The following is a 19076-nucleotide window of genomic DNA, read 5'->3' as shown; positions in this document are numbered from 1 at the left end:
CTCTAAATAATAATTGTATTTTTTATTACGGTAATAATAATTTTATTTACTGGTTGATTTGTTTTTTTTTTTTTAGACACTTCAGTTCCTAGAGGAAAAGACATTAGTAATTACAAAGAAATTGTCATCAAAATATTAAGATCAATAAAACAAGTTTCTATCGGTCGTTAAGAGCATCACATTTCATATGTTGGGGTTCGGGTTCGAATCCTGTGTAAATTTTAAGTCAATAGACTATTTGACAAAAAAAAATCTATATAAAGTATAAATATATTAAAAGGTAGTTTTCTAATGTAATAGTTTCATTGGATGAAGAAAATTAAAGGAGATAGACAATTATTATTAAAACTAGCAAAAAGACGGGCACGTAAGTGCCCGTATTTCTGTTTTTTTTATTCCGTTAACGTTTGAAAATTATGAACGAATTTTTTTTATGTAATTTTGATTTTGATTAAAAGTAAAAGTATAAATGTCTTTTACTTTCAAATTATAACAAATCAAACTAACAATTACTATCTATTTCAATGATACAAACAATATAACAAAAAATATAATTTATATTCTTAGTTTTTTAACGACACCAAGAATAATTTTTATTATAGAAAAAGTTTTTTAAGAGGGAGAAAAACTGGTCATATATACTCATATTGTGTTGGTTACACTTTTATTTTAATATTTGAATTTACTCTTATTTATTTGTTATATGTGTTATTTATAGTAGAAATTGAAAATAATTTAGGAAGAAAAAAGTCAGCTTAAATGAGTCAAAACATATTGTTTTATATTATTTTAAATTAATATAAAACATATGTTATGTGACAAAACAACTCTTATTTATTAACTAGGTAAGAGATTAGACCCACAAATTGATTTTTAGTTAAAAATGTATTCGCATTTAGTATTTGACAAATCTCAAATATGATTATCTTTCATGCGTGAAGCCTATAAAAAAAAATCATTTATCAAATAGTAATAAAATTAACAACAACAAAACAAACTTAATCCTTCAAAAAAAACAAAAGTAAATTACCCTCCCTCTCCTTAAAGATGTTTGAATTACACTCTCTTCCCTTGAAAAGTAAAATGTATACTCCCTTCTTTTATAAGATGCTTGAATTGCAACCCCCTCCCTTAATGATTAAATATGCACTACACTTTAATCTATTTTAACATAAATAAATATTTTTATGATATATATTAATTTTGAACCAACATTTAAGAAAAATTAATTCATTTCTTTATAATTTAAACGTCAATGGTGATTAAATTCAAATATTTTGCTATTGATTTTATAATTTAGAGTATAAAATTAACTTTTAAATAACCATGCTTTATTGTCTTTAGTAGTTTTTTACATATTTTAATTTTATTTTGGATCGTTTCATATTTTATAATAGGGTTTACAACTACATGTTAAAAAAATTGTGAATAAAATATAGTGAAATATATGTATTTGATTTTTTATTATATTAAAATAGACATGAAATACTATTTTTTTTCCTAAGTGCGTTAGATTATTATTTTTTTGCTAGATTTTTAGAAATAAAAAAAAAATATTGAGGGAGTAAAGTGTAGATTTTAACATAAGAGGGGAGGGGAGTGTAATTTACAAAAAAATAAAATAAAATAAAAAATAACAAACTTAACATCATAGGATGTTGAGGGAAATTCAGGAAGAAAAGGAACAAGCTCTTTAGACCATCTCCAATGGTATGTTTAATGGGCCATTCAACTCCTTCTTTGTCTCCAATGGTTTGTTTAATGTGTGTTGAATGGGGGAATAGAAGAGAGAGAAGATGAATACATTCAACATCAATTAATCCTGCTATGGATGCCATGTGGCGCAAGCAAATTGGCCCAAAATGGGCGCGTGTATCACACGCGCCGACAAGGCGCGTGAACGGTCAGAGATGCGGAGAGAGAAACGGTTTTTGGATAGATAAGGACAGGTGGCGCATTTTAATTGGTTATCTGGATTTTTATCATTTTAATAATTTGACCTCAATTATTTCGTTGTAAATTAATTTTAAAAAAATAAAATAAAATACCAAAATTCATGATTTTTTTTCCTCTATAAATAGAGACTTGGATCATTTGATTTGGACACAGAAAAAAAAAACCAAGTTTTTCACTATCTTCATCTTATTATTATCTTTCTATTAGCAAACTAAGTGAAGTTTTAATCTTATTTGTTGTACTTGCATTTTAAATTAAGAAAATAAAAATAAATTATTTTACAAAAAAAAAAATCTTCCAAAAATACTAAAAAATAAATAGTTAATTGTATTATTTTAATTTAATTATAATCGATAATTTTATGTAATTAGAAAAACAAAAATTAAATAAGAATAAGAAATAAAAAGTGGTGGGGTGGAGTGTTGAATGAAAAACCATTGGAGAGGTTAAATGTTGAATGAGTGTTGAATAAGAAAGAGAAAATGATGTGGAGTGTTGGGAATTGAAAAAGTGGTGTTGAATGGTAAAAACCATTGGGGATGGTCTTATAACTTCGAGTTAAGTTTTTATCAGTCAAATGCTTCTTTTTTCTTCCACCTACTTATAACAATAGTAGTGTTTAAAACCAAGTGCAATGGCATGTTGAATTTGCCATTCAACATGTTGAACCCTTGTTGAACCATTGTAGGGGGGGAGGGGGGGAAGTGAGTTGGAGGAGGGAAGTGTTGAAACAATTCAACATGTTGAATGCCTGGCCCACGGAGACACTTGGCGCGCGCTGATTGGCTGCTCGAATTTTTTTATCTTCTTAATAATTTGGACCCAATTATTTCATTGCAAATAATTTTTTATTTTTTTTAACCAAAATTCGTAATTTTTTTCTCTCTATAAATAGAGACTTGGATCATTTGATTTGGACACAGAAAAAAAAATCAAGTTTTTCACTCTCTTAATCTTATTATTAGCTTTGTATTAGCCTTTCTTTTGAAGTTTTAGTGTTTATTTAGTTTGTTGTATTGCATTTTATTTATGTTAAGAAAATAAAAATAAATTATTTAAATAAATTTTGTTTTTACAAAAAAAAAAATTGTTAAGTGTTTCTTCATTTTAATTTAATTATAATCGATAATTGTAATTTTATGTAATTATAAAAACAAAAATATAAAATTAAATAAGAATAAGAAATAAAAGGTGGTGGGGTAGGGTGTTGAATGAAAAAACCATTGGAGATGTAAAAATTGAATGAGTGTTGAATTAAGAGAGAGAAAATGATGTGGAGTGTTGGGAATTGAAAAAGTGAGTGTTGGGAATTGAAAAAGTGAGTGTTGAGGGTTGTTGAATATATTTTGCCATTGTAAATGGTCTATAAGGTTATTATAGGACATGCCATAGTTTCGCTTTCCTCTTCTGGCTCATTATGTTTTCAGCTGTAAATAAAAAATTTCTGAAAATTTAGCTTTGATTTGGTTCCTAAAATTTTATACATATGTTTTTACAGTTTTTTATACAAATTTTTCAAAACAGAAAACAAAGTAAAACTTAAATTTTATAATTATAACTAAAAATAAAAACAGAATGTTTTTTTAAAGGAAGAAACTTCTCATCACTGTAAAATCTCTTCCCACATATCCCCTTCTTAGAATCTTCGAAGTGCACAATCCATGAGATAAATAGAAGAATACCAATAAATGGCACAGAGATGCCGCATCAAGAATCAAGAGCACTCTTCTTATTCAGTCCAGGAACTGTGTCTACCAAAACTATTAATTGGTGAAAGACTATAAAATAGCCAGACTCAAATACAATTATACAATATTGCACCGGCATCCATTTTCCAGTTGATTTTGTAAAGATTCAAGTGAAGCTGCATGATGCGGTTCAGTGCAGCGCAAAACAATCTATAGATGTTTCATTTCAAGCTCTTAGTAGGGCCACATACAACTAACAACTAACCTGCCTTCTAAGTCATAACTGACTTGTGTTTTACATAATCTACTCTTACAATGTTGATATGTACGCGCTCTGTCTTTAGTGAAAAAAAGAATCACATTGCTGGAAGACTTCTACTTTGTGGCACTGCCAAGTAAATGTCTGCTATTAATATGGCCACTGCGCGAATGTCTCCACAAACTAAGAGCCAAAACTGCCAGGCCAGCAATTCCAGCTAAAATCTGCAATGGGGAAAAAATCGACAAGCGATTATGGTTGTTTAGAATATATGACCCAGGCATAAATCATTCCACAAGAGGCCTAGAAGAACAGACCTTTGCTTCTCTGCCACCATTTATTCGAGTAGATTGGAATACTGATTTCAGGAATTTAAAAGGAGACGACTTGGGCATAAGTATCACTGCGGTATACTGTTTTTTGCAAGGATAAGGCAATATTCTTTGTAGTGCCAACTGTGCAGTTGATGGGGTAAGGGATGATCTGACTTTTGACCGCCCTTCACCTTGAATCTGCAACAGGATAATTGCAAAATAAATAACTTCTCATCTATACGAAAAAGAATAAATATGATTATATAACCTATGCTGCCATTGCAATTTGCAATTGCAACACATAAATAGATAATTTAATAATTTCGTTATATTAAAAGAAGTTTATGTCTGGACGAACAGATATAATTTTGAATTTCTAATGAAAAGAAAAACTGAATGTTTATTTGATCATAACTTGCAAAAGAATAACACATTCAATTATCAAAGCAAAACAGACTACTAGGATATAAGGAAAATATCTTATCATATCTTCATTACATCTTCGGAGTAATTTAAAGTTACTTAAATTATCTCTTAAAATTAATTTTCAAATCAAATTTGTGTGAACAAATAATTACTTTTATTATTTTGAGTAATCATTTTCCTCCCTCTAGATTCAAAAGACTAACCCTAAAACTTCAACATCAACTGAAATAGAGAGATATTCTGCATTTTCTTCATTTCAAAACTAAAGTACGTGTACTGGAATTAGAAGTTGAAATCCATTCCTTTCCAACGGGAAAACCAAAATGCAAATATTCATCCTTGCAACAGACAGCATCTAAGTTTACTGAAACGGAAAATACAAAGATAAAGACAGTAATTGACACTAACCTCAAAAGAAGTGCCAACATCACCAGAATAGACTCTTGATTGGTAGCTATGTAAAATCCGGTCCAGCCAGTAATAATTTTCCTGAAAGAGCACATAAAAATAAGAAAAAGAAATTTGACGTTAATGTTACTTCCATGATCCATCCCTTTCATCCACAATTCCAGATGCCATTGTAGATAAAGAGATGTGAGAAGAAGGAGCTTTTGAATTTTATCATTGTTTAAAGTTGAGATAGGGAAATGAGAAATTGTTTGTCCGGTGTATATAACAGCATAAAAAGGCTAAATCAACCTGCAATCCATTCTCATGCGCTCTTTGCTCAATTTCCAGTACGGTTGAAACATCCTGTTCTGTAGGTCCTTCGTCTTGAAGACGCAACATTTCATCCAAAGCAATATCAACCTGCAAATGATTTACAGGACAGTAATTTTTAACCATATAACAGCATAAAAAGTTTGCTTATATTACATATGGAGGAGACTTGCCAGCTTGGAAGATATCTCTGGATCACATGAGAAATTTATGCTAATGTCTCCACGAACAATACCGGTTCTTGAGGGTTTATTACCGCCAAGGAATACCGAAACACCTACAGAGTATATCTGGTGCAAAGAGGTGAAACCTCAGAAATAATGTACCATATAAGAAGGCTGAAGGCAAATAGAGATAACACATAGTACTCACTTGCCCATGCTTGAAACGGAGAACCTGCATTATTTTTGTTTCCAGAAGCTTGCTTAAGAACCCAACAAAGTGAATCTCTTCTACCTGAAAGTCATGCCCCAAACATGACCAAACACAGATTATACGAGTTATTTGTAAGATGAAGTCAAGACAAGTTTTTATATATAATTCCATGGATTCAACAACTACGAAAGAAAGGAGCACAGACCATGGTCCCATTCTTCAACTCCACAGGAAAGCATATCTGTACCAAACATTGTGCTTCCACCATGGGACTTCGGACCACTTCTCTACAATCAAAGAATATATTGTTTATTTGGAAGATGCATTCACTGAATCTTTTAAAAGTGTTTTCAGTATCCATACACGCCTCATAATATAGAAATATGCTCGTAACATCCAGATTATCAAAAAGATGCAATAGAAAAAAGCATACAGCCTTTTCGAGATGATGTTAAAGCATGGTCATTTCTTTTTTCCTTCTGACATAAACAAAGAAGTCCATTTATCACTTTTCTCCTACTTAGAACTCTAAAATTTGTATTGTTTTACTTAAGATATTCATAAATTGAATCAGTTAAATCATTTGAAAACTACCGTCACCAAAACAACAGATTTCACTGAAAACCTAATTTTTTAATCTCATTAACCCCTGCTCTAATGTTCTGTATAATCCTTAAAACTCAGTCAAAGTTCCACTAAACTTCTGGCTTCTGAACTACCAAAATTATTCCATATCCCAAATTCATTGTAAACCCATAAATATGTTGATATAAAATTAGAATTTAAGGGTTTTGGTTGGTGATAAAAAATTGACGGCAAGGTTAATTTGCATAACTTAAAAAATAGATGGATTTGATTGGCTCAAAAAAACCAAACTAGAGACCAAAAGTAGAGCTACGCCAAAAAACATAAATAGTCTATTTGAGAACCTAACAAAATTTTCACATCTTTTCCTGAAGGTACAAAACTACACAAATTATATTAACACCAACACCTTCTGTTTGTGAATGCAATGCACTGATGTACCTATGGATGGCTGTTGGAAAAGTGAAAGGCAGTCCTTTCAGATCATCACGGTTAAAATGCATAATAGGTTCAGGAGGCTTTGGTATTCCACCCTGCATGGAAAGATATCAATTGGTATAGAATTATTCAAGGTTTGCTGCCTTTTGGCAAGTGGATGTATACTCACTAGGTACTGCAATATTAAGGGAAGTGCAATAGTAGGATCAATATTCCCAACAATCACAACAGTAAAAGCTGAAGGATCTCTGAAACATTTGCTGAAGTATTCACAAGCTTCCAGAGGATCAACCTTTTGTAGGTCACATTTTTTAATCGGCTGCATAACACATATACGTTGAAAGTCAAGAGTAGTTTATTCAGTTTATGATTAAATTGACACGAGAAAAATGTTATACCCTAAAAAAATAGGAGTTTCCATAATTAAGCTCCTTTACACGGTTTGTAAAAGCAGTATAGGGATCCCTATCTTGAGCACAGACTGCTTCTTCAGCCATTTGCATCACTATTTTGACATTTTCCTCATCTGGGGTTAAATTTGTTGTGAACAGCTGATAGACAAGCTGTAAAATAAACAATACTATCGGAATAAGAAAAAAGATAGCACACATTGAAAAATAGAACTGATGTCTGTGCCAAAGTGTGGAAGTCATAACCACATGAATCTTTGTGAAAAATCCAACAAGATATAACACTTGTCAGATGTGACCAATATGAAACTAGACACATCAAATTTCCACAGATCTAACTTTAGAAAGCATGCATTCTCGATTAATATATAACTAGTGCAAGCCAAAAGTTTAACGAACCTAGGCTGTGTTAAACAATCCGAATTACACAATAAACTGTGTTATGCATCAGAATCATAATGGACTCAGATATGAGGTAATCAAAATATACTTTTTTGAAAAAGCTGGGACCAAACGAATTTGAATGCTGCTCAGAAACAGAGAGGCTGAAAGCACTTGCAGAGAAAAAATGAATATCATACGAGTAGGCTAACAAACCTAAACACACACATGCTGTTTGACTATATTAAGATGCAGGCACTTTCAAGTGTTTAACGATGAAAGGGAGAAAATAAAGACGACGTAAGTGGTTGAATTTGGAACAATTGCAAAACGAAGCCGATGCAAGGATCGGAAGATTTTAAGCTAATGAGTCATACCATGAAGTTATGGGAAAGGAAAATTGAGCGAAGACTAAGAAAAGAGACTCGCGTTACGGATAACCAATTTGGTTTTATGCCTGGGAGGTCGACTATTGAAGCGATCTACTTACTTCGACGCGTGATGGAGCGATATTGGACGGATAAAAAAAGACTTACACTTAGTTTTCATTGATTTGGAGAAGGCATATGATAGAGTGCCTAGAGATATTTTGTGGAAAGCCTCGTAGAAGAAAGGGGTGAGGATTGCCTAAATTAGAGCTATCCGGGATATGTATGAGGGAGCTTCGACTAGTGTGAGGACGCAGGATGAAGATACCGTAGATTTTCCTATAACAATAGGACTGCACCAAGGGTCAACCCTAAGTCCTTATCTTTTTACTTTAGTTTTGGATGTCCTGATAGAACACATCCAAGAGTTAGCACCGAGATGTATGCTTTTTGCAGATGATGTAGTCTTGCTTGGTGAGTCGAGGGAGGAGTTAAATGGGAGGCTAGAGACCTGGAGGCAAGCCTTAAAAGCGTATGGTTTCCGCCTGAGTAGAAGCAAGACGGAGTATATGGAATGTAACTTCAGCAAAAGGAGCAAAAGGAGAAGTGGGTCTACCTTGGAGGTGAAAGGTGGAGATCATATCATACCCCAAGTTACACGGTTTAAATATCTTGGGTCCATCGTACAAAATGTTTGAGAAATAGAAGCAGATGTAAATCATCGTATTCAAGCTGGGTGGTTGAAATGGAGAAGAGCCTCATGTGTTTTGTGCGATAAGAAAGTACCACTTAAGCTGAAAGGAAAATTCTATCGGACAGCAGTCAGACCGACAATGTTGTATGGTACGGAGTGTTGGGCGGTTAAGAGCCAACACGAGAGTAAAGTTAGTGTAGCGGAGATGACGATGTTGCGCTGGATAAGTGGTAAGACTAGACAGAATAGGATTAGGAATGACACCATCAGAGAGAGAGTGGGGGTAACACCTATAGCAGAGAAGTTGGTAGAAAATAGGCTTAGATGGTTTGGACATGTAGAGAGAAGACCCGTAGATGCCGTTGTAAGAAGAGTAGATCAAATGGAGGAGAGTCAGGTTAAAAGAGGTAGAGGAAGACCTAAGAAAACCATTCGAGAAACCATTAGAAAAGATTTAGAGGTCAATGAGTTGGATCCAAATATGGTTTTTGATATAACACTATGGCGTCATTTGATCCATGTAGCCGACCCCATTTAGTGGGATAAGGTTTGGTGGTTGTTGTTGTTGAGACAAGCACATGTATGTAACATAGTCTTGGAGAATCGTATCGCTACCAACCGAACAAAAAGCAGAAAAAGCAAAAAATACAATTATAAGTTTTGATCGATTGCAAAGGAAAGCAGTAGGGTATAGCTAACAATTACAGTAACAACAAAATTACCTTATAACTTAAATATAGATGGAATTTACATATTCAAGTTATGTTATGTCTATAAAATATTCATGAAGAAAAAGGAGAAATATTATAAGGCATTCAGGAAAAGATTACTAATACATACTTGCTTTGTAATCGATCAAAACTTAAAGATGAAAAATACTTGCTGCCTACTTTAAAACATAAACAATTAGTTGTAAAATTTAACAATGGTTTTTTAATGTGTTGTCTTGGTCGTGAGCCACTGCATACTGCTTTAAGTTGTGATCATATAATGAAAAAAGCAACATAATTTTGCTAATTAAATCAAATATACCTGCAAGCCAGTTTCCAGGTCTGAAGGTGAACAGTCACCATAAAAAGTTCTCATATATGCACCAATCTTGGTGCCGACTTCAGCTCTCTTGCCAGCAAGCATATCCATTAGGACAGATGGTCTATAACCAAACACACCAATTTCCCCAGCAATGGTCGGTCCCATTGAGCAAGAGAAATACTCGCTTTCTGGTAGTTCAGATAAGCCCCCATACGAATAACCGGTGAAGATAACCTGTTGTGAGTTGTGACACATCTGTAGATTAGAACTGATAATTTTCTGCCATAATTTTAACACCACAAAAATAATGGAACACCGCTCATCGGGATAATGTGCTAGCTTATGCCCAATAATAAATGTTTCGGTATGCTATTTCTATTTAAATTTACTACGAAACAGAAAACTAAATTTATGGCACTACAAGTGGCTTATGTGTATGTATGGTTTAGTATAAAAAAGAAGCTCCAGTTTATTATACTACAATGACAGAGAAGAAGAGAGATCAAGTTTATTCAATATATTTCAGTAACTTTGGTTACACAATAGATTAATTTTCTTGTTAAAAAAATAGATTAATTTTTTAGATTGTACAATTGATACTGAGGCCACATAAGTTATGTCATGTCCACTATTTTATGTCACTTCAGCAGATATTGGAGATGGATTAATGCCAGGAGGTAAAACTGCATGAGTGCAGATGGAAAATTAACTAGGGACCTAGAGCACACAACTTTCGTTTGATTCAATGAACTCTGCCTTCTCTTCCCCTACCAAGCCCTAAACCTCTAGACCGACTCATCACCTTTGCAAACCAACAAATTGCCTCTGGGACACTTTATTGTACGGATGAAGAGCCCTTTTCTCCTTTTCTTAAAACTGAAATCCAAGCTGATATCCAAATGCACTAAAAGGGGATAGGGGATGGTGGGATTGGTGGAAAGGGTGGAGAGGGAGGGGGCCGAAATCGGGGAGATGACACAACACATACTTCTTCATCATACAAAAGTTGGAAATTGACTAGGGCCAAAAGGGAGTTCTAGGGTTTTAAAGAAAACTTAGGGGAATAGGGGATGAAGAACGGGAACAAAGATCGGGGGTTAGGGTTTTGGTTTATGAACACCCCCGAGTTTAAGTTCTAATTTGACCTGACTAAACTCTATTAGGGATCATATCATATCATATAATTAACAAAATCTAAGTAAGTTGTCAGTTAATAATGTAATACTAAATTCTAACCAGATTGATACAGAAATTGGTCAAATTTGGTTAAGAAAATATGTATGACTAATGATAAGCAATGCCTAGAACTAGAAGAATCAAAACCTGATCATCAAGGAAGTCTGTACGCTTATAGCAGATCCGCATCCCATTTGACAGAATTAGTTCAGTAGCTCCAATGTTTGAGTATTCCAATTCCTTCACAACATGCCTTATTTAGGAAAAATGAGATTAGAATGTTAATTCCTAAACATAGGTTTTACTGGAAGAAAATTATCTAATTAGGACACTTAGCCCATAGTTTAATAACTGATATATGAAACCATTCATTGCATATAAAATCCAAGCAGCTTAAACATATAAACGCTGGCATCTTACTGCTGAGAACAATCAAGATTTTAATGAAACACAGCCTAATGGCAAAGTAAATGAAAATAGCTAAAAGCATAAACAATTGATTCCTGTAGGGAAAGCCGAGTAAGGAAATTTCCTTTATTTTCACTACATGAATTCAACTCTAAATAAGAGTTACAGAAGAACCGCTAAAATTTTATGCTTATCACTATTAAAATGACCTCATGGATCATGATAATCACTAAAACTGTGAATGTTAGCTCATAGGAAAAACAGGACGAAAATCTCAGGTTGAATAACCGACTGATATCACCAACAATGATTACATGAATATAAGCATGTGGGAATTACACTATGGATGATTTTATATGAGGTGCGCTAGAAATCAGAGAGCAAAGAACTATGTAGGCAAATGAAAGTGTAATGTACAAGATAGAGAAAGGCGTTCCCCTTTGAACTCGCCCCATATCAGAATCAGAGAGTAAAGAACTGTGTAGGCAAATGAAAGTGTAATGTACAAGATAGAGAAAGGTGTTCCCCTTTGAACTCACCCCATATTTGGTTTTGTAGTCACAATTTCTTCAGGAATATGGTCATCATCCCACAAAGAAATTCCACCCTCTTCCTCAAGAAGATTGACTTTCTTAACAACATTTTTTAGATCATCAAAAACGGCAAATGCTCGGGGCTCCATGGTCTTTATGACACAGCTACAAGACGTCCGTAATTTCTCAGAATATTTAGAGACCTCTAATGCTGATATATCTGAGGGGAATAAATATATATAAATAGCTAAAATTATATCTAAATACATCCAGAAATTTGATATCAGAACTAAGAAGACATAAAAAAGCACATGATATATCAACTCACGTGGTAAAAGAGTCTTTTGGAGTTGAGCTTCATACTCAATCCCAACAACAGGTTCATTGTGGAGAAAATGCTGCATGAACAAAACAATGTTATATCCAAAATAATGCACAGTTTGTTATTATCCATTTTAATGTAAACAAAGAAATATAATATACTTGTAGATATTCATCTCTCAAGCTCGTGGATTGAACTTGATCTCGCTCCAAATAGGCAGATTCAATCTCTGACATCAGCAGCGCACGAACTATAGATACTTCACGCTCTGAAAATCCATGAAGCCGCACCCTAGCAACCTAAAATATAACTGTCTTAAATCTTGAAAGAAAAAAGGAGAAAAGAAGGAAAGGGAAAGATATAAAAAAAGAAGAAAAAATGAAGTATCTCAGATCAATGGTAAAAGCACCTCTGTTAACATTGATTCCAGGGCTTCAAGAGTTCCTTTTCCTCTACATGATGAAGTTATAATATTGGTCTTTACTGGACGGACTAGAACATCAGCAGAAGCTGAACATGAGAAATAGGGTGGATCTTTCCTACGGGATATTTTAAAGAATCTCTGGTTTAATGCATAGAGGAACATGGACTCTGCAAGTAAATCTCTGTAGTCTTTTACTGTTTTAAGCTCATTTGCTGGCATCTTATAACTAATCATAACTGCAGACTGTTATTGGGAAAACCCAAAGTAACATGTTAGTTTCCAAGCAAGACAACATTACTAGTGAAAAACCCCAGAAAATTGCCAAAAGTTAATGATTCGTTACTTACTTACCCCAGCAGCTTCAGATTCAACAAAACAAGAAAACCGTGGGTCATCATGTGATGGAACCTGGAATGTTGGAATAGGTGGAGGATCAGGTGCTGGAATTTTCTGGCCAAAATGAACCTTTATCAACTCAACTACACTCTGAAATTGTACAAGGGAGAAAAAGGTCAGTAGAAACAACTAACCAAACAACACAACCATGGCATAAAAAGAAGATAAGTAACAAAAAGAACCTGGGTGTCAGAAAAATCTCCAACTGCTATGACAGCCATATTGCATAAATGGTACCATTTCTTGTAAAAATGCCTCACAGTCTCGGGAGAAACGGTCCGAATCACTTTCTCGAGTCCAATTGGTAACCTTTCAGCATACTGCAATCAATTAAACACTTTATGCATCAACCCATATAATTCCCAAAAATCACCTCTATGTAACTTCCAATACAAAACCATCTTATCTTAACATGACTAATAGCAGAAAGAATTGGTTCAAGGTACCTTTGAACCTTCCATCAACAGAGTCCAATGAGCATCCTGCAGCCTCCCCGTGGCATTTCTGCTTCCCCTATACTCTTCCATGACAGCTCCTCTTTCTTTCTCCAAGTCATCTTTCGATACTCGAATCTGCACATAACAATCTCATCACAACAAATAAAAACTAGAAATAAATAAAGCATTCAAAAATCCAAAAAGAACATAACATAATTCGGCGAAGTTGTTGTTAGGTCTTGTTTAGATAATCAACTCAATTAAAAATTTATGCATAAGTTATTTCTAAAACAAAATCTAAAGTTAAACTATATTCAAATAAGCTGTAAACTGTAAACTGTCTTCACAAGCTATCACATTCACAGAAAGCTTTTAAAAATAAGTTTAAACCAACTTATAGATATGTCATAACCGGTATTCATAAGCTCTTTGAAATAATCTCAAAAGAGATTATGTCGGTAAATGAGCTTAAATAAGTTGATCCAAATAGACTCTAATACCTCCGAACTGAATTCTGCTAAAATCGAAATCGCCTGAGACAACAATTCCGGTTTATCAACGGGAACCAACAGCTCATAAACAGTATCATCGGAAGAGGTAACCGCATTCTGACAAGCGCCAAATTCAGCTCCAATACTTTCAAGAAACTTAACAATATCATGATTATTATATCTCTTTGTAGCACTAAAAGCAAGATGCTCAACAATGTGAGCAACTCCACGTTCATCTTCTTCTTCAAGAACTGATCTGCAATTCAACACATAACAATCAAGAATTTCGATTGAGGAATTGAAAGAGATAAACAATTGAAAGAAAAAATGATCTGCGAAGCACAGACACGTTGACGAGTTATGTTGAGAATTACTAACCCGACTCTGACGGCGAGAGCAAGAGCGGCTCTCATGCGTGGTTTGGAATTGCAGCGAACATAGTAGCGAAGGCCGTTATCGAGAGTGCCGAAGTCGACGCCGACGGGTTGGTCAGAGAGGAGTTGGTTCATGTCGGTCGAAACAAGTTTTAATGATCGGAAGCCTTGTTTCCGTGAGATCGGAGCTGCTGCTTCTGATGGAAGTAATTCCATTCTTCTTCACTCTCACCAGAGTCCAAACTTCCCCACTCTGTCAGAATTTTTTTTTTTTTTCTTTTTTCTTTTCCTTTCTCGTGTATTCCTTTTGAAAACCACTTTGTATGTAGAGGGTTTTTTGTTGGTATAACTACAAACCAACCACTCTGCGCAGAGTGTAGGCTTGTTTTAAGTGGATTTTGTATTGTTTTGTACTCGACTATGTACGTGTGTATGTATATACGTAGCTGAAAAGACCTGTGAGTAAGCGCTCCAATAAATGTACGTTTGGATTGATTTATTTTTGAGTTTATGTAGAACACGATTAGGTGGTTCATTGTGTTTATGATAACTAATCATGACAACAAGCATTCTCAAACATGAAGTAATTATGACAAATAGTTAACAAGATTTTAAACAAATAAAAATAAACTTAATTCCTAAAATATAATATTTTTCCTAAAAAAAAACGATGTATTAAATAGTGAAATCAAATGAAACAGAGTTGGATGAAAGACCTATGTATTTAATATTCGAATACACACTTTTCCGTCATTTGGATGATGACCTGACCTGATACTTCCTCATATGACATGAGATTATCAAGTACATACCTAACTTCGCTTTTATATGTCTTTCAAAACATAAAACAGTCAGTCAACGGTGGTCCTCAATACACTTCGATACGATATCGCCTTTTTAATAAAAGTGAGAGTCCTTCCGCACAAATTATGAAAAACTATAAAGATAAGTGATCCGCGTGTGAGTTCTCTACTTGAATCTTGCAATCCAACTCCTTCATTTACTCACATCATGCCTCTAGTTAAAATTGAGTAATCTGCTAAATCGATCCCTGTTTATTCTCAAATAAGTCATTGACTCTATTAATATTTCATACTAGTTATTGTCTTTGTCAAAAGTTTTTCAATTAGGTATGGGATCATATGACAAAACACACAAAGACAAATACCTGATTTATTTTTTATTTTTATTTTTATAAAAATAAGGACTGGTTTGAAATATTAATCGAGTAGAAATTATTTTGAGAATAAACACGGACCAATTTGGTAGTGTACTCAATTAAAATTTGTAAAACTGATATTAAAAAATCATAAAATAATCAAATATTATGTAAAAAAATATTTGATGAAAAAATAGATATAAAAAATTACTATTGTATATAGATGCATGCATAAATTGATAAGGCTTTTTCGTTTTGGCTTTACGTTATTGATCAGGGTTCAGTTTGACGGCTCAATGAAGAAGCGACCTTAGTTGGTGGCGGTGGTGATGCTTCCCAACGAACTGATTGTAGAAATATTCTCCTTGCTCTCCGTGAAACCTCTTATGCGATTTAGATGTGTTAACAAGTTTTTCAACACTCTCGTATATGATCCTTACTTCATTCAAATGCATCTCAAGAGATCGAAAAGAAATCTACACCTTGCGGCAATGCCACTACCGTATTCCACTAGTAGTGTAATGACCTTCCCAAATATTTATCGTTTACTCGAACAACAGGAGAATTCATCAACCACCATTCAATACGATCCTTACCATCGATTGATCGAGAAGAATGATCGTCTTTGGTGGGTTGCTGGTTCATGCAATGGATTGATTTGTTTGATTGATAGGGGTATTCTAGGCCTTTGTCTTTGGAACCCAACTACTAGGACAAAATCTCAAATCTTTTATGTCCATACGAGGTACGTTAAATCGAGTTTTACTTTTGTTTACGATGTTTCAACTCAAACTTATAAGGTGGTAGAGTTACGTATAGAGGGGGAGCATGGTAGTGCCATGGTGCAAGTTTTCAGCTTTCGGGATTATTCATCTAGATATATTCAATGTTTCCTCCCACTTTTCAAGTTTAATAGCGGTAACAACACTGGTGTTTATTTGAGTGGTACTATTAACTGGTTGGTCCTTCGTGATTACGTTTCTTCTCGAGGCAACTTTGTTGTTTGGAATGATAGTAGTATTACTATTGAACAACTTGTGATTCTTTCATTGGATCTCTCCATTGAGACATACACTCTGTTAAGAGTCTCACATCGGTTAGGAGTTGGCCTGACAATTTGTTTATAAGTGGAGGGCAATCCTCACCTCACAAGCCGGTTTTGTGGGGTTGTGTTAGGCCCAACCACGATTTCTAAGACACTCAAGTGTTGCTTCCTCATGATTTTGACAAGGTTTCACAGTATCAGCCAGAACTTGTGGTTTTGAGGGACACTCTTAATTTTTTTCATGATTTTGAGGAAACCCATTTTGTTATTTGGCAAATGAAGGATTTTGGAGTTCAGCAGCAATTATTTAAAATTAATTCTAACAAGTTACCTTCATGCTACTACAATTATGGAACGGGGTTTAAACAGTTGGGATCGTTGCCATTGTATCTTTCTAAGATTGGGGATACGCTTGTATTGGCAAATCATGAAGACGGCAAAGCATTTATCTATAACCGCGTGGACAATAAAGTAGAAGAAATTGGAATTACTAATAAAATTATTTGGTCGCATGCTAGGGATTATGTTGAAAGTTTAGTTCCGACTCATTGAAAGTGAGCGTCTCTTCCACATATTACTTGTTTGAATTTATGTTTCTTCATGTATTTTCTTTAAAATCCTTGTAAGTTCATGAAGAAACATAAATTGTGTGATGGTTTAGCCACATAGCTTGTCTATATTGTTGAATGAGTATCTATTGCCCATTGTTCGATGTTTGGCTTCATTTACATGCTTATTCTAAGGTTCAGCACTTGGTGGTTTATTTCCCAGAAACTTCAGTTTAATTTCGGTGAAGGCAATTTTCCAGCAACATAGTGGTTCAACATTCAGTTTTCTAAAATTTCTTTGTTGCAATTTGTTTTGGTTTTAGTCAATCACATTTATTGAGAAAAACAGTTTTGGTTTTATTCAATCACATTTATTGAGAAAAACATCTCCATTATATATGTTTTGGACTTTGCTGCATCTCTTAACATGATTTTCAATCCTTTTCTTAGTACTGCCTGTAAATCTGTTTACAGGTAACGTTTAAAATGGACCTATTTTTAGATGTGTCCATCATGAACCCATGAATAACAACCATTAATTTAGTATTACTTTACACACTTGAATATTACAACTGTAGTTGATTTTGTTTTTGGAAAGGAACATTTTTTTCAAAGAGACATATGGTTACGTTTTGTAGTATAAATATAAGCTTCATTTCAACGTTAATTTTTTCTAATACTCATTTGAATTTTTTAATGTGTAGTAAGACCATCCACAACACAACACTCCGAATTGGATGCTTAAATGGGTCCCCCATATTTACATTATTAAATTTACGGTAATATTTAATAAGTATCAATTTTCTCACATCCAGCATCTCAAAATAAATTATTAAATAGGTCCCACAAATAATTCTATATCATTACATTTCAACAAAAAATGAAGAGAGGGAGGGTGCTTCCATAGCCACCATTCTCCATAGGCACCCATATATATTACTCCATAATGGAGTACCTATTTAATGTGGTGCTAAATAGATTAAGTGCACATCATTGTGGATGGTCTGAGTACTCACAGTAATTTATCAATGTATCAAAATTTTGAAAATAGTCTCTAATTGTACATTTTATTTGTCAAAATTAAATAGTCACTAATGCTAAAATAATCTTTCAATACTCTAAATAACTCATTTTACATAGTGATTGAAATGACAATAAATAAGTATTTATAAAGACTTATATAAAAATAAGTAATTATTCTCTAAAAAAAAGTAATTATATTGAATGATTGATATGACAATATTAATGAAACATTTTAATATCAGGAACTATTTTGACTAATTAAGTGTACAATCAAAGCCTATTCGAAAATTTTGATACATTGAAGGACAATTGTGACCAATCGTTATACAATTATGGATCAAAATGACTATTACAATTTTTTTTTTAATGTACTCTTTATTAATAAAAAATATAAATTTAATGCACTTTTAGTAGTATACTCTATTTTATATTTTTTCCGTGAATTTAACTAATTTATAGGGACAATCTATAATTTTCTTTAAAAAAAAAAAAAAAATTAACTAAATTTTAGCCACATGCTTGTTGCAAGAAAATAAAATCTGCTACGATTATAATATTAAAGTGTGTAAAGTAGCTTTAAATCAAAGGTTGTTATACATAAGACCATGATTGACACATTCATGCATAGGTCCATTCTAAACGTCACCCTGTTTACATGTGCTTCCATCAGTGTTGTCAATTGCAGAAAAAGGCGGCTTGTTCGACACCGTTTGATCAGATTTTTTTCCGGTCTAAAAGCTACTTTAAAACAAAGTTAAAATAAAGCTTTTTAAGGTTAAAATAAAGTTTTTTAAGGAAAAAACTAAAGTTGTTTGGTTTCTTTATTTTTTTCTAGTTCTAAAGTTATTTTTAAGTTAAAAGTTGTTTGGCAAAATATTGTACAAACTTTAAATTTATTATTTTTTTTTGGTGGTGTCCGGGGTTCGAACCCGCGATCTTGCATATATTTATACATTGTCTATATCAACTGACCTAAACTAGATAATAGTTTGTTTTTTCTTTTCCAATTATACTGTATAACAAATTTTGTTATAAGAATATCATATTTTTGGTGTCATTTAAAAAGATAAAAATTTATATTATATGATATTATA

General features: G+C 33.3%; 1 protein-coding gene across 1 annotated transcript; it reads right to left on the bottom strand.

Moving 5' to 3' along the window:
• Positions 1-3656: 3656 nt before the first annotated feature.
• On the bottom strand, positions 3657-14587 carry LOC11413677 (zinc protease PQQL-like). Its single transcript, XM_039828634.1, has 21 exons — positions 14212-14587; positions 13843-14089; positions 13352-13477; positions 13088-13225; positions 12861-12995; positions 12495-12752; positions 12247-12384; positions 12092-12161; positions 11770-11983; positions 10970-11075; positions 9647-9880; positions 7160-7324; positions 6931-7080; positions 6765-6856; positions 5944-6025; positions 5736-5819; positions 5537-5653; positions 5343-5453; positions 5052-5132; positions 4221-4415; positions 3657-4127 (listed from the first exon to the last, which is right to left on the bottom strand). Exons 1-21 carry the CDS (start codon positions 14421-14423, stop codon positions 4020-4022), a joined length of 3063 nt encoding a protein of 1020 aa, XP_039684568.1. The 5' UTR covers positions 14424-14587; the 3' UTR covers positions 3657-4019.
• Between the last annotated feature and the right edge of the window lie 4489 nt (positions 14588-19076).

The sequence above is a fragment of the Medicago truncatula genome, chromosome 8 (assembly GCF_003473485.1).
Source record: "Medicago truncatula cultivar Jemalong A17 chromosome 8, MtrunA17r5.0-ANR, whole genome shotgun sequence".
NCBI lineage: Eukaryota > Viridiplantae > Streptophyta > Magnoliopsida > Fabales > Fabaceae > Medicago > Medicago truncatula.
The sequence above is the reverse complement of the archived record's forward strand: the minus strand, read 5'-3'. Positions and strand labels throughout refer to the sequence as shown.